The sequence below is a fragment of the Populus nigra genome, chromosome 4, assembly GCF_951802175.1.
Source record: "Populus nigra chromosome 4, ddPopNigr1.1, whole genome shotgun sequence".
Lineage (NCBI taxonomy): Eukaryota > Viridiplantae > Streptophyta > Magnoliopsida > Malpighiales > Salicaceae > Populus > Populus nigra.
In genome coordinates, this window is record NC_084855.1 from 508,214 (window position 1) to 521,900 (window position 13,687).

General features: G+C 33.4%; 2 protein-coding genes across 3 annotated transcripts; one reads left to right on the forward strand and one right to left on the reverse strand.

The window, feature by feature from the left end:
• On the reverse strand, positions 1–1,571 carry LOC133692640 (high mobility group B protein 3-like). 2 transcript variants are annotated; one of them, XM_062113727.1, is made up of 8 exons: positions 1,416–1,570; positions 1,273–1,321; positions 996–1,112; positions 846–903; positions 712–756; positions 531–611; positions 355–444; positions 1–273 (listed from the first exon to the last, which is right to left on the reverse strand). In XM_062113727.1, exons 2-8 carry the CDS (start codon positions 1,311–1,313, stop codon positions 253–255), a joined length of 453 nt encoding a protein of 150 aa, XP_061969711.1. In that variant the 5' UTR covers positions 1,314–1,321; positions 1,416–1,570; the 3' UTR covers positions 1–252. The 2 variants fall into 2 exon arrangements, with proteins under 2 accessions (XP_061969711.1, XP_061969710.1); XM_062113726.1 differs by having other exon boundaries at positions 236–444; positions 1,416–1,571.
• A 6,754-nt stretch (positions 1,572–8,325) lies between these two features.
• On the forward strand, positions 8,326–13,035 carry LOC133692177 (uncharacterized). The gene is made up of 9 exons (XM_062112921.1): positions 8,326–8,848; positions 9,433–9,469; positions 9,631–9,709; positions 9,838–9,883; positions 9,967–10,065; positions 10,899–10,967; positions 11,048–11,387; positions 11,497–11,642; positions 11,935–13,035. Exons 1-9 carry the CDS (start codon positions 8,414–8,416, stop codon positions 12,760–12,762), a joined length of 2,079 nt encoding a protein of 692 aa, XP_061968905.1. The 5' UTR covers positions 8,326–8,413; the 3' UTR covers positions 12,763–13,035.
• Positions 13,036–13,687: the final 652 nt, after the last annotated feature.

Consider the following 13,687-nt stretch of genomic DNA (forward strand, 5'->3'; position numbering starts at 1 on the left):
TACAGAAGATAACCACTTATCTAATTCATTAAACTTTGGTTCAAGTAAAACATAGAGTTCTCCCTTCTACACCTATTAACTTTTTTCCCTAGGAAGGAGGAGGATAAAATAACAAAGGGAGCAGTTCGCATATCCTTCCCTTAGAAGACAGTAATTGAAAAAAAAATTAGCATGCCAATACTCGGCCATTAACATACAATGTCCAAACATTGTCACGACCTACATGACTATGCTATTCCCCGTGTCCAAATCCTACTCGTCATCATCATCCTCCTGCACCAATTCCAAAATAAATTCCAAATTAGACAAAAGCAAAACAAGCAATGCCACCTAACAAGATGCACCAGCTCTAACCTCTGCACTGCCCTCCTCATCATCTTCATCTTCATCATTGACTTCCGACACTGACTTCTCGGATTCCTCTTCTTCCTTGGGCCCTTCAGCCTAACACTCACCAATGACACAAATCAATTTCACACCACAAACACGATTACAGCTTGACACTAAAACAACTAAGTCAACCCAATTACCTGCTCCTTGTTGTAGGCCTTCATCTTCTTCTCATACTCGACTTTCCTTTTATCAGCCTTGGCAACATAGGGTGCTTTCTCCTGTAACCAATCAATCAATTAATGTTAGCAAAATCAGTGAAAAACAATATTTACAAAAATTCACCCAGATATTAACATAAATTAAAAAAAAAATACTCACAGCCGCTGACAGGGACTTCCATTTATCTCCTCCAGCTTTTCCAACCTAAATTATAATTTATTTATCACATTAAAAACAACAAAAAATCGATTACAAACTATAATTACTAATTAATTAACAATATCTGAACTCACAGCAGCAACTGATTTGTTTTTAGGGTGTTCCTTCTTGTACTGCTCTCTAAACTCCTCCCTGCAGTCAAAGTCAACTTATAGCTAAATTATTGTTCCATAATTAGCTACAAATGAACAAGAATAAATATTAATCAAGAGTAAGAATATTACATGAAGACGAAAAATGCGCTAGCAGGCCTCTTAGGCTTGTTTGGATCCTTAGCTGCCTTGCCTGATTTCTTTGCTGCTGCTGCTCCTCCTTTGGTTGGTTTCTTGCTCACAGAGAGCCTGAACAACCACGTCAGAAAACGACATGAGCGTAATCACAAAACGACAACGAAAACTTGAAAACCGAATTTTCTAGATCTAAGATCTACGAGACCGCAAAACACGTTTCACACGTGACAATTGATGAAATTGAGAGAAAACGAGATTTGAAGAAACTTACTTAGCGCTCTTGGTATCTGACTTTGATCTACCTCCTTTCATGGAGAAACCTGCAGTTTTAACACCGGATCAGCTCAAAACACAATTTAAATCAATGAGAACCGATCAAAGGGTGAGAATCCGTTCAGAATCTGCGAGACTTACCGGTGTGGGGGGTTAGGGTTTGAAAGAGAGAGGAAGAGTGGTAGAGAGAGGATATTGAGTGTGAGAATAGGAAGAGAGTTGAGGGAGATGCGGAGATATTAAGTGTCGTGAAGGAAATTGAAATTCAATTGCGGGTGAAATGAAATTGGGGAGGTGGAAGGGGTTTAGGCGGGATTTGGAAATTTAATGACACGTCATCGATCTTTGCGCTTATAATCTATTGGTTGCGTGGGTCTTAAGTTTTGGACGCCTTACCCTTTGATATATGGCTTTCCTCTTTGTGCTTCTCTTTGTGCTTCTTTGCTCTCACATAAGTAATCATTTATGATAATGTAAGATTGGTTGGATTCCAGGGATCTCAGGCCCAACTTTGATTGCTGAAATGGTCCAGCCCATGGATCAACTCTGATTTCTGCAATAATCTGGCCCATTGCCAACTTTAGCATTTTCTTATTATTGTTACTGGATTTTTTTTTAGGATCAATTTTTTTTAATATAAAAGAAGATATTAAAATAAATATAACTTAAATAAACTTGAATTAACTTAACTAGCTCACAATCTAAGATAACATCTTAGAAATGAAAGGGAAAAAAATAAAAAGTTAGGACTCTAAAAATATAATTTCAAATGATAAAATTACAAATAAATTAATTAAAAAAAAAGAAACATAAAATAAAAACACCTAAACCGACACAGGTCCACTCTGCTAGCATATCAACCGTGATGCAGGATTGTGATAAGAAAATTATTTAAAAAAAAACTAGAGAAAAGGATCGGAGCTAAATAAATAAACTAAGTCACACTAGGTTAACCTAACGAAGATGTGACTAGTGATAACTCTATATAAATAAATCAAAAATCAAAAATCTCAAAACCCGGTAGCCCAACATCGACGGATTAAATTAAAAAAATATAGAAAACACTAGAAAACAATAAACTTGAGTTAATCCAGAATAACCTCAGAGGAAAAAAATTAAAAAAAAAATTCAATGCCCAATAACACTCGCAGTCGGACTGGCAAGAAGAGATGCAATGGGAATTGATTTCAAGATATTATTTGTCTGCCATAATGTTAAATGATAGAATTAAAAAAAATAAAGTTAAATCGGGATAATTTTTAAAATTAGAAACTTTGATCATAAAATTATTGAATAATTTTAACTATCAAAATAAAATTAGTAACTTTGACCCTACATAAAACGAAAAAGTATTGAATAAAATTATTAACTATCAAAAAATTAAAAAGAAAACAAATGGTAATCAAAACAATGAGGACCTAAGCTAGTATAAAACCAATAAAAAAAATATCAAGAGACTTTATTGAACAATAAAAATAATAATTATAAAAGATAAATAAAAGAATGAGGACTAAAATTAAATATAAAAAACAAATAAAATAAAATATTAGGGGAAAATTGAAAGAGAAAAACAAATAAAATAAAATATTATGGGAAAATTGAAAGAGAAAAACAAATTAAAAAAATGATAAGAAAAAAATTAAAAAAATAAGGATCAAATTGGATTAAAAATAACATGAAATAAAATGTTGATAGACTAATTGAAAGAAAAAAAATTAAAAAAATAAAAAAATAAGGATCAAAATTTATTTAAAAAAACAAATAAAATAAAATGATAAGGGATAAATTGAAATAAAAAAAATGATGAAAAAAACAATTAAACTTATGAAGACCAAAATTGAATAAAAAAAACAAATGAAATAAAATATTAAAGGAATAATCAAAAGAAAAAATTAATTAATATAAAAAAAATTAAAAAAAACGAGGACTGAATTTCTAAAAAAAATATAAAAAAATGAAATAATACCGCGAGAGACAAAATCAAAAGAAAAAAAAAACAGAAAAAGGATAATTAAAAAAAACCGTGAGGGACAAAATCAAAAGAAAAAACAAACAACGAAAAAGATAATAAAAAAATAGACAATAAAGAGTGAATTGCTAAACAACTCGATGATTTTAAAATCAATTTATGAAATCTTCATAAAGGTGACAATATCTGTACTTTTTGGTCGATAATGGTCGGTAGCCTGCTCTTGTTATTTGTCTGATGCCTCTGTTCATCTGCAACGGGTAATAAATCAGAGAAGAATCATGCGGGAAGGCGAGATGCGTTTAAATGGACAGAACACATGGATGATGCCTTCGGTGATGCACTTATCCGGCAACAAGGTCCGGGAAGCAAGTTTAATAACACGGTGAAGGAGCTGCGTGAAAAGATTTGAAAAAAGACCACTCGAAGAATCGTTCGAAAATCCCCAAGAAATAACTTCAACGAGTGTATTGAAACATTCAAGCTTGGCTTTGTTTGGAGTCCTGGAAATAAAATGCGGGGTGCAGAGCCTGAGACAATGAAAGGGCTCTCGACATTTTCTCTTATGTGATATACGCAACGTTTAATTACATCAATGCTCCTGGAAATTATGCGTCAAACATGCCTCATTTCATGTAGTGTTCGGTAATTTTCATGGGACCAGAGGGACAGAGATAATAGAGAGATTAATATATTTAATTAAAAAAATAAAGATAATAATATAAAAATAAATTTGTTTTTAAAAAATTTTAGGGTGGATTTTAGTATTTTTAAAAGAGAGATGCCTAGATTTTAGAGTAGATCTATGTACTTTATAATAGGTTAATTATTATTGAGTGTTTTTTAATCTTGAAAACAAACATATCCGAGCTCCGATAAATTTTTAATTTCAAGATGATTTTAGGTTTGAGTTGCTTTTTTTGTGTGTGTTTTGTGGTCATTAATTGGTTTAATGGGTTGAAGATATATTTTTTCATTAAAAAACTAACACTGGTTTTCCAGTCACGCCAATGGTTGGAATTTGGTGACTGATAGATGATACGTCGTTTTTTTTTGTCTGGAGCATTATGTCATCCACCCCATTTACTTATAAACTATTTGGGAATGCGGTGCAAACCACGTTGCTAAAAAAATCAATGTTTTTTGCTAAAATTTAATATGGTTTATATCTTTTGAATCGTTTTGGTGTGCTGATGTCAAAAATAATTTTTTAAAAATAAAAAAAATCATTGGCATGCATTTCAACATGAAAAGTTATTTGAAAAGCAACATCTACCACACTGCTAAACATACTCCAAAAACAATTAAAAGTCAGTGTGCGAGCCTTTTTTGGCCAAAAGTATGACCTGACTTTATTTCTAATTTTTTTACTAATAGATTTTTTTTATTAAAGATTAGATAGAAATGTTAAAACATGTGGGAAAATCATTATACATATTCATTTGTTTATTGTGAATTGTAATAATAAATTGACGGTCTTGCCTTTGATAAAACTATCACTTGGCTGTAATGGTATTTTCTTTTTGATCATTTGTCATTTTTTAATTGTTAAGGGTTGTTCTAGTCTTTTTTTAAATTTTTTTGTTTTGCACGGTTCAATGACATTTTACTCTTAAAAGCAAATAGTCAATTAACTATGGTTTAGAGTTTTTTTTTTTTTTGCATCTCATATTTTTTGCTAAATTCTATTACCGTTGGATTCAAATTTTTAAAAGCTTGACTCAAGGGGTAAATTTGTAATTCAAGACATAAAAGTACAACTTTCATGAGAAATGAACTCCAAATTGTATTGTTTCAAAGTTCAAAATCAACAATTATGGTAGCCTCTCTTTTACCACTAAAAATTTAGAGAACATGGATTTTCATCCCTTTAAAAAAAAAATTAACTTCCAACTTATTTTCATGCATAAAAATATTGTCCAAGATCATTTGACATTGTTAAATCACAAATTTAAACCAGTTTTATAACAAGACATTCAAACAATTTCTTAAAATAAGAAAATTCATCCCTTTAAAATTTCTCTTATTTCCTTTACACACTATATATATTAATATCAATGTTTAACATTATTAACTCAACAAAACAATGAACCCTTTATTTTTCACTTTCTCATTTTACAATTAAACATACATAACAAACCTTAACGGTTAATGTTCTTACATCGTCATCACAATAATAATTTCACCATGCTAGTTACAGTCCATGATAGTTTTTGTTAACTAAACAATTTGCCAGAAATATTATCATGGCCAACCTTAAATATATTTCATTTTCTAATTCTCATTCATTCAGATTTCTTAATGGTTCCACCTTATCCACACCCACACAACCTAAAAGTTAGCATTTTATTCATTAAATATGTTCATATAATAATGTTCATTTTTATTCTTACACCGTTATCATCCTTCCTCCCATTTTAAGAATACACAATTCATCCATAACAATAAAAACACATTTTACCAATACATGTTCCATAAACCTCAATACCCATACAATTTTAATTTCATCAAAACATGTATTCAATCAAGTTTTCTAAATTTTGCATAAACTAGCAAAAAAATTTCAAAAAACAATACGTCATTCATCTTAAATTATATTTTCAAACCCAACAGTTATAATATAGACCTTGCAATCTTTCACAATATATCTCAAACTCAGAGTGATCCAACAATTGAATATCTGTGTATCAGAATAAAAATCGAGCTAACCTAAGAAATAGTGAGCTATTGTTCAACGTGAATAAAACCTTTATGGAGAGTTTGTTCCCAATCTCTACCGTCTATGATGAAAACCACATCTAGGCGCATTGCATATCCAAAAATAAACGTGATCCAACAGTGTGAAATAGAGAAATTAGTCAATGATCGAAACTTCCCTGCAAGGTATTTTTTTTTCAGGATATCTCAGATGATGATTTTTATCAAACAAAAAATTATTTTTTCACGCCCCTCCAGTCAAATGGTAGAGTCTTATAAGTCAAACAATATATCCAAAACACAACATGGTCCAACAGTTTATGTCAAAGATATGATCGTCATAACACATTGCCTTCTATTATCTGGATCCTCTAGAGTATCCTATTCTCTTTTTAGCTTGATTCTCTCCCTTATTTCTCATGTTTTTTCTTTTTTCCATGTGGATTGGTCAGATTTTTTTTTTGTTCTAAAGGCATTTTTGTCATTAATTATAATTTTATCCCTCGTTTATGCCTTTAAGTATTTTATTTATTTGTCGCGTTAACTACATGATTTTCTGTTTAAATTGTTAGTCTTTATCAAACCTTAATCGATAAAAGATATTAAAACAAGGTAGGATAACATATTAATAGACTCTATGTAAATTTTTATCTTGGTCTAATAGTTGAATTGAGAGTCATGCTCTTTACCGTCAAATTGACTAGTGTGTGATTTTTCGTCAACAATCCAATTTTTCTTATTTAATTTTCACACAAATGATATTAATTTTCCTTTTAACTCTTAGGGTCATTTTATTATTTTGAAATGTGTTTATTTTAAATTTTCCAACTTTAATTATTTATCAGACTTATTTCCATTTCAATTTAACGTCACTGATTTTTAATTAGTGCTTGCACCTTTAATCTTGCCTTTTTGGTGCACTATCATTTCTTATGGTTTATTCTTTATTAACTCACTTATTCTTTGTAAACATTTTTATCATTTTTTCTTATTGTTTTATCCATCAAAATGTGTTACTGGTTTTGCGTCATTATGAATTCTAAACTAAAATTCATTTTATATAGGTTATCCTTTCCATTATACATCACAATTCTTTTTATCATCATCATTTATTTATTATTTCTTATCTCAATTTCCATCGCTCATGGAAATATTATTGCTTTTAATCTTATGTTTACACAGGGATTTACATTTTAAATTTGGTTGATTAAGAATTGAGATTTATAAATTTTTTATTTGCTATCTACGTGGTTATCACGGTCTTATAACTTAATTTGCAGGTTAGGTCGGTTGATTCATTTTTTTTAAATCAATCATTTAATATTAGGTTGATTGAGAATTAGACTTTATAATTTATTTCGATTTGCATTCTCCGAAGTTATCTAGGTTTCATGACCTGGGTTACAGGTTCGGTCGGTCGAGTAAGGTGTTTTTGATGTCATTTTTAATTGTTTTTTTAATTTATCTTTCAATATTGAGTTGACTGTGAATTGAGTTTTATAATTTGTTTTGATTTGTTTTTTATGAGATTTCAATATTGGATTTGACAGATTAACCTGAATCAGTCAAAGTTGATATAATAAATTGTTATTTTAATATTTTGAAAAATTATGCCATCCTGGTCATTTCAAGTCAAATTGCATTTTTAGCGGTTGTTCGTGTTATTTTCAAAATCTTTTAAGTTGATCGAGTAATATAAGTTAAATCTCCATATAATTAGTTGTTTTCGTTATAAAACACATTAATAACATTTATTTTTTTTAAAAAAATCTAATCTTACTCGCAGGCTCGCAGCATATCACACGAGCAATAATTTAGCACAATCTAAATTGATAACACATGCTTTTTCCAATTGATAGACATAGGCATGAGCAAAAGTATGATATTTTTTTACCGTGCAATAATACAAGTTAAATCACTCTATTAACTTATTATTAAGATAGAGTTTAGTTATTGTTTTAAGAAAAAAAACAAAAATAACGAGAATATATCTCTTCTATATTATATATTGTAAAAAATCATAAATATTTAACATTATAAAATTAGAGAAATTCATTTTAAAACTATATCGATACAACCATACGCTATACACTCTCACTTTTTGCATGCTTAACATACCCTTTTTAAATAAGTTTACCCATATTTTTTGAATCTCTTTCACTGTTCTAAGTATTATACTTTCGTATAGAAAATAAAATTTATGAAATTACAGTATATTTTAAAATTTCTCCATAGCTGTACCTAAAAGGGAACACCAAAATCCACCCAATCACGTGTCTCTCGCCCTCCACGTCACATTACAATTTCTCCTCGGCATTCCGTACGTTTCACACGTACCAACCACCCCCACACGCTCAAAAAAACTTCCCCTCAAAAAGAAAAAAAAACAGAAATAAAAGAAATAAAAAATAACGCCTGTTTGGAGAGAGAGAAAGATAGGGAGAGAGAGAAGGAGAGAGAAGCAAGAAGAAGAATGGGCGAGGAAGCAGACCCAACAATGAAGAAGAAGAAGAAAAAGGGACGTCCTTCTCTTCTAGAGCTTCAAAAACGCTCCCTCAAACAACAACAGCTACAGCAAACAACCCCTATTTCTCTTAAAAACCCTAACCCTCTCAATTCCAATTCTGCCCTCCCTAACCGTCGATCCGCTCGCCGGAGCTCTAATTCCTATGCACCGGAGTGGATTGACGGAGACGACGACGAAGAAGACGACGAAGACGATGAGCGTAAAGAGAAGAAGCATAAGCTCTTGCGTGGATTGAATTCTCAGAAAAATAACAATCAGAATTCCAATTCGTCGAGCCCTTCGAATTTGCACGGCTCTGATTCGAATGCTGGTGGCGGTAATCAAGAGGACGGAATTAGGAGGCGCAAGATCAGCGCTGTCCGTCTTGGATCTGATGATTTGGTGATTATCTCACCGAGAATTTAATTTAATTTTTCATTTTATTAGAAAATAAAACAAAATTTTTTCTTTATTTTTTTTCAGTGTTTTGGGATTTTTTTGTCTTCTATTTAAAGAGATTTTGAACGATACCCTTTTGGATTTCGCGCGTTATTCGCTGCTTGGGCAAGTTGGATCAGAGTGAGTTGTTGTGTTTGACTAGGTCATGTTTTCCAGGAATCTAATTTACTAAAAGATTTCTATTTTTCTAGTATTTTATTTTTTGGAAATCTTGGTACTGGTGGATTCAAGGCTTCTGTTTTATTTATTTATTTTCTTTATTTGCTAAGTGAGAATATTTACCATAAATATTTTATTCTTTAGCTGTTTGTTGTATTTAATCTTCTGGTGTCTGCCCAACACTATAGAAGCGAAGACATAGTGGTCTGAAAAGCTTAATTTGTCTTTTCTATAATAATTTTAAGCTTTAATTTTTTGTACTTGCTCTGCCTTTTAGTGTGACTTTCCTTGATTGTTTCTTCAATAATAGTTTAAATCACTGAGTTTGGGTGTAACTTGTATTGAAATGAAATTAATTTTTCTTGCAGGGTGAAAAGGTTTTGAAAGGGACAGACACTATTCATGGTATCAATTCAAACTCAAAAATTGATGAAAAGGGTTTTCTGGGAGTTCTTTAAAAAGTGTGTGTTGGGAAGTAATTAATTAAAACTGTGTCATATATGTGCGTGTGTGTGTGTTTGTTGTGTGTATATATTATGTATGTACATGTTTGTGTGTGTGTACAGGGTCATCTGTGGAGCCTGGTCCCACTACACCTTTGCCAGACAAAAAGTTGTTGGTCTTCATTCTTGACAGACTTCAAAAGTGGGTGTTGTTTTTAGCTGCTTAGATTTTTACTTTTCTTTTTGTAGTCCTCGTCTTTCAATTGTTGAGTTTAAGTAGCTGCTTTCAATTGGGTTTTGATTGGTTTGGTTTTAATTTATTGATTGCAGGAAGGACACCTATGGGGTTTTCTCTGAGCCAGTGGATCCAGAAGAGGTGCATTTTGTTTTACTTTGCAGTGCTGTGTTTGTTTGAAAGATAATTGAATATTAGTTGATACTGATTTGATTTTGGTACAGCTTCCTGATTACTTTGACATCGTTGAGAATCCCATGGATTTTTCTACAGTGAGGAAAAAGTTAGATGAGGGAGCCTACGCCCACTTGGAACAATTTGAGGTTGGTTTAAGATTATATTCTTTGCTAACTTGGATTTGCATGTAACTTTCTGTTAGTGGAGTTGCATCAATGACATTTGAGTCTTTGCATTGGGGATAGACAATCCGAGGATCTGCTTGGCTGCTTCAACTTTTCATAATCCTGTGGCTGTTTAGATCTTTTGATATGTTTGGAACCTGACAGCAGATTTATACTTAAACTGGAAGGATATATGTTTGAATAGAAAATGGATGTTGTAAGTAAGATATGTTTGAATCTGAAACTACCATCTTGCACTGGGTTGGAATCCAACTGAATAAAGACAATAAAGAATTCTATTCCTTAGAACAGTGTTTCCTTGAAGCTCGTTTCTGATGGTCAAAAGTATTTGTGCTAGTAGTTTTGTTAATTGCAACAAGAGCTGTTACATCAATACCCAACCCTTGAAGGCTTTTAGTTGCATTTCTTTTAATTGCTCGTTGCCATTTACAAAGGAAAAAGTTCTTGATTTGCCCTTGAATAGTTCATGTAGATGTTCAGATTTTCCCTGTGATATGCACAGACTGCCAGTCTCATTCTTTGTAACCTACCAAGCCCAGTTTGGTACTTTTGTATTAATTGCTTCCTAGCTAGCAATTACCAAGAGGCAAAAGATGATGATAGATTATGAAACTGCCGTGGACAAAATGAAACTGCACGAGGATGGATATAAAAGAAATGGCATATTTTACTTACCTGCCAACTAGCTGTTTGCGTTGAAGTCAATTTCCTGTACTCTTGGTATGCTTGTTGTAGAAATTATGTTTGATGTGAATCTCACTGGCATTTGAAATTGTGACAATTCTTTTGTGCAGAAAGATGTTCTTTTGATATGCTCAAATGCAATGCAGTACAACCCTTCCGATACTATTTACTTCCGACAGGTTTGGCTTTGTCTCAATTGTGCAATAATTCTATATAGTTATGTTGGTGTTATTTTTGAAAGCCATTGTTCTTAACTTAGGCAAGGGCCATGCAAGAGCTTGCAAAGAAGGACTTTGAGAATCTTAGGCAAGATAGTGATGACAGTGAACCACAAACTAAGGTTGCGAGGAGAGGGAGGCCACCAGCCCTAGGCAAGCTGAAAAAGGCACTTGAGAGGTCTCCAATTGACCGTGTTGGTCCTGAAGCTTCCTCGGATGCAACTCTTGCCACCGGAGGAGATCACAATAACTTGTCCAATGGTTACAATCTCAGAAAAAGTTCTTCATACAAGTACCAGCCTGGTGATGCATTTGTCCGGGCCTCTTACAGCAGTGAAAATTATTCTACCTGGTTATCTGAATGGGAAAATGAATTTCCTGGTACGGGACTGCTTGCTTCTGCTTCGTGCTTTATATTCCATCAGATTGCATGCCAATTTAGTTGGCTATCTCTATCCAATAGCTATTAAGGTATTTACCTATCATGCAGCATCTGTTGTCAAGGCTGTGATGAAGTATGGAAAGAAACCGTTTGTGCTAGATGAGAACAAGCGTGACACCTATAAGCATCCATTGGGCTCCCATGAGCCATCCATCTTATCGACCTTTGAAGGAGAATTAAAGCAACTAGTGGTGGTACGTGGGAAGAAACTTTTAGTACTTTGTTTTGGTTTTCCCAAATCGAAAGCTGATTTGACATCTGCTGGTCTCTGACAATATTACTTAACAAAGCTTTTCACAGCCATTTGTTTAGGAATGAACACACCCTGCTGCATGTGGCCTTTGCCCACACTGTTGTTTGCTTTAATCTCAACTTGCACTTATCAGCTACCTGCCGGTGTCGTAGTTTTTCCCACTTTTCAGTCTATAGGCAATTGATGGTTTTGTCTATTGCAACCTGATTTTGTTTGGCTTTGATGTGCATCAGGTAGGTTTAAGCTCTGAGCATGGTTATGCAAGAAGTCTGGCTCGATTTGCTGCTGATCTTGGCCCTGTTGTTTGGAGAATTGCTTCGAAGAAAATTGAAAGTGTTTTGCCAACAGGACTTGAGTTTGGCCCTGGGTGGGTAGGAGAAAATAAAGCAATGGAGAAGCAAAAGATTTTAAACAACCTTGTATCTGATAACCATTTAAGCAGATTTCAACCTGCTGCTTCTTCAAGTAGAGAGGCAGCATGGAATAGAGAAGGTGTGCCAGACTCTGTTGGCGGGTTAAATCCTCAAAATGAGTTAGCTACACTGAACAGTGGTGCTGGTGGGATGAAATCCATGCCTTCTCTCCAGATTCAGCAGAAACCAATAATTCATCCTGATATGAATGGTTTCAGTGGAGGATTTGGATATAACTCTTCACCTCAACCGGGGATGGCACGAACTGTGGCACCGACAGGAAAGCTCAATTTGGAGCAGACTGCAGTGCCTTCCCAAATGTTTGGTGTGGTTCCAACTGGCAACAGCGCCTTCATTTCAGTGCCCGGGAATGATTTTAATTCAAATAAAGCTATGCTGTCAGAAACTTCAAGTGGATTATTGCAGCCTGGAATTTCTCCAGCCGTAGGCTCCAGCTCTGACTCTCGTACATTTGGCAATGTGGGGTTTGGTGGCAAATCATCTTGGCAGGGATTTTTACCATATCAGCAACAAGGTACTGTTCCATTTCCACCAGATCTGAATGTTGGATTCTTGGCACCTGGTTCACCTACTTCGAGTGTGCCCATCGGTTCACCACGGCAGCCAGATTTAGCATTGCAGCTCTGAGGTGGATTGTATTGGATCATTTTCCTTCTAATCAGACCCGGTGGATAATGTAGTACTAGGTTTGAACATTTTCCAGTAAAAAAAAAAAAAACATAGAATAAGAAATTGGTGAAGTGGCAAGTCATCTTTTAACCAAGGCTGGCTGGCAACTCATTACTGGAATGATTCATAACATCAAATTGCGTAGGGGAGGAATTATGTACAGATTAATGTATCATTTTTTCTAGGTTTAAACCACAGTTTTATACTAGTATGGAACAGTTGAATTCTTAATCTCTAGATATTTTCAAGATATTCCCATCGAAAATGACAGCATTGATATGCCATTTTAGGTTGTTGTGTACCAAACAGCGGAGTTCTTACTGTAGATGAGAGGCTTTTCCTTTCCTTAATTGGTCTAGCTCTTCAAAGTTTTGCCCCCTTCTTGATCTGGGTTTGTTTGTGTAAAAAGGTTAGTGTTAAATCGTCTCTTCCGTTGCAGTTTGTCCCAAAAACTCGTCAAATTTTGGCACCTGACATTAAGAAGATCCATACAAATTCAATTTTCAAATTAGTCTCGCAATTATGTGTTGATTCTCAAATTGTCCCTAAACAAAATATCTTCTCAATTGAGCCCCCAGGTATCGTTAGGGTTGAATATTTTTAAGGTATGGTGTTCTCTTGGTGACATACTTGAACGGTAAAATTAGAAATTTTTTAATTTTTGATATAGCTTCTCAATTAGCCCTTAATTATTCATCTACTCTCCTAAACTCATTCCCCAAAAAACTTGAAGCTTAATTCTAAAAAAAGAAAAAAGAAAATATCTGAGCTTCTTTTGCAAGAGCAAGAGTAATGAATGGAGTGAGGTATTTATTCTACAAGGTCAAGATACCAAGTCGAAAGATTCTTACACCTTCCCTTTGCCTTTGCCGTGGAGCTGGCA

Excerpts from the sequence above, each read along its gene's own strand:
- LOC133692640 (XM_062113726.1), bottom strand. The coding sequence starts at position 1,313 with ATGAAAGGAGGTAGATCAAAGTCAGATACCAAGAGCGCTAA. Across the intron at positions 1,113-1,272 it reads TCAGATACCAAGAGCGCTAA|GCTCTCTGTGAGCAAGAAAC; the intron begins GTAAGTTTCTTC and ends GTGGTTGTTCAG. Across the intron at positions 904-995 it reads AGCGCATTTTTCGTCTTCAT|GGAGGAGTTTAGAGAGCAGT; the intron begins GTAATATTCTTA and ends CTTTGACTGCAG.
- LOC133692177 (XM_062112921.1), top strand. The coding sequence starts at position 8,414 with ATGGGCGAGGAAGCAGACCCAACAATGAAGAAGAAGAAGAAAAAGGGA. Across the intron at positions 10,066-10,898 it reads CCCACTTGGAACAATTTGAG|AAAGATGTTCTTTTGATATG; the intron begins GTTGGTTTAAGA and ends TCTTTTGTGCAG. Across the intron at positions 10,968-11,047 it reads ATACTATTTACTTCCGACAG|GCAAGGGCCATGCAAGAGCT; the intron begins GTTTGGCTTTGT and ends TTCTTAACTTAG.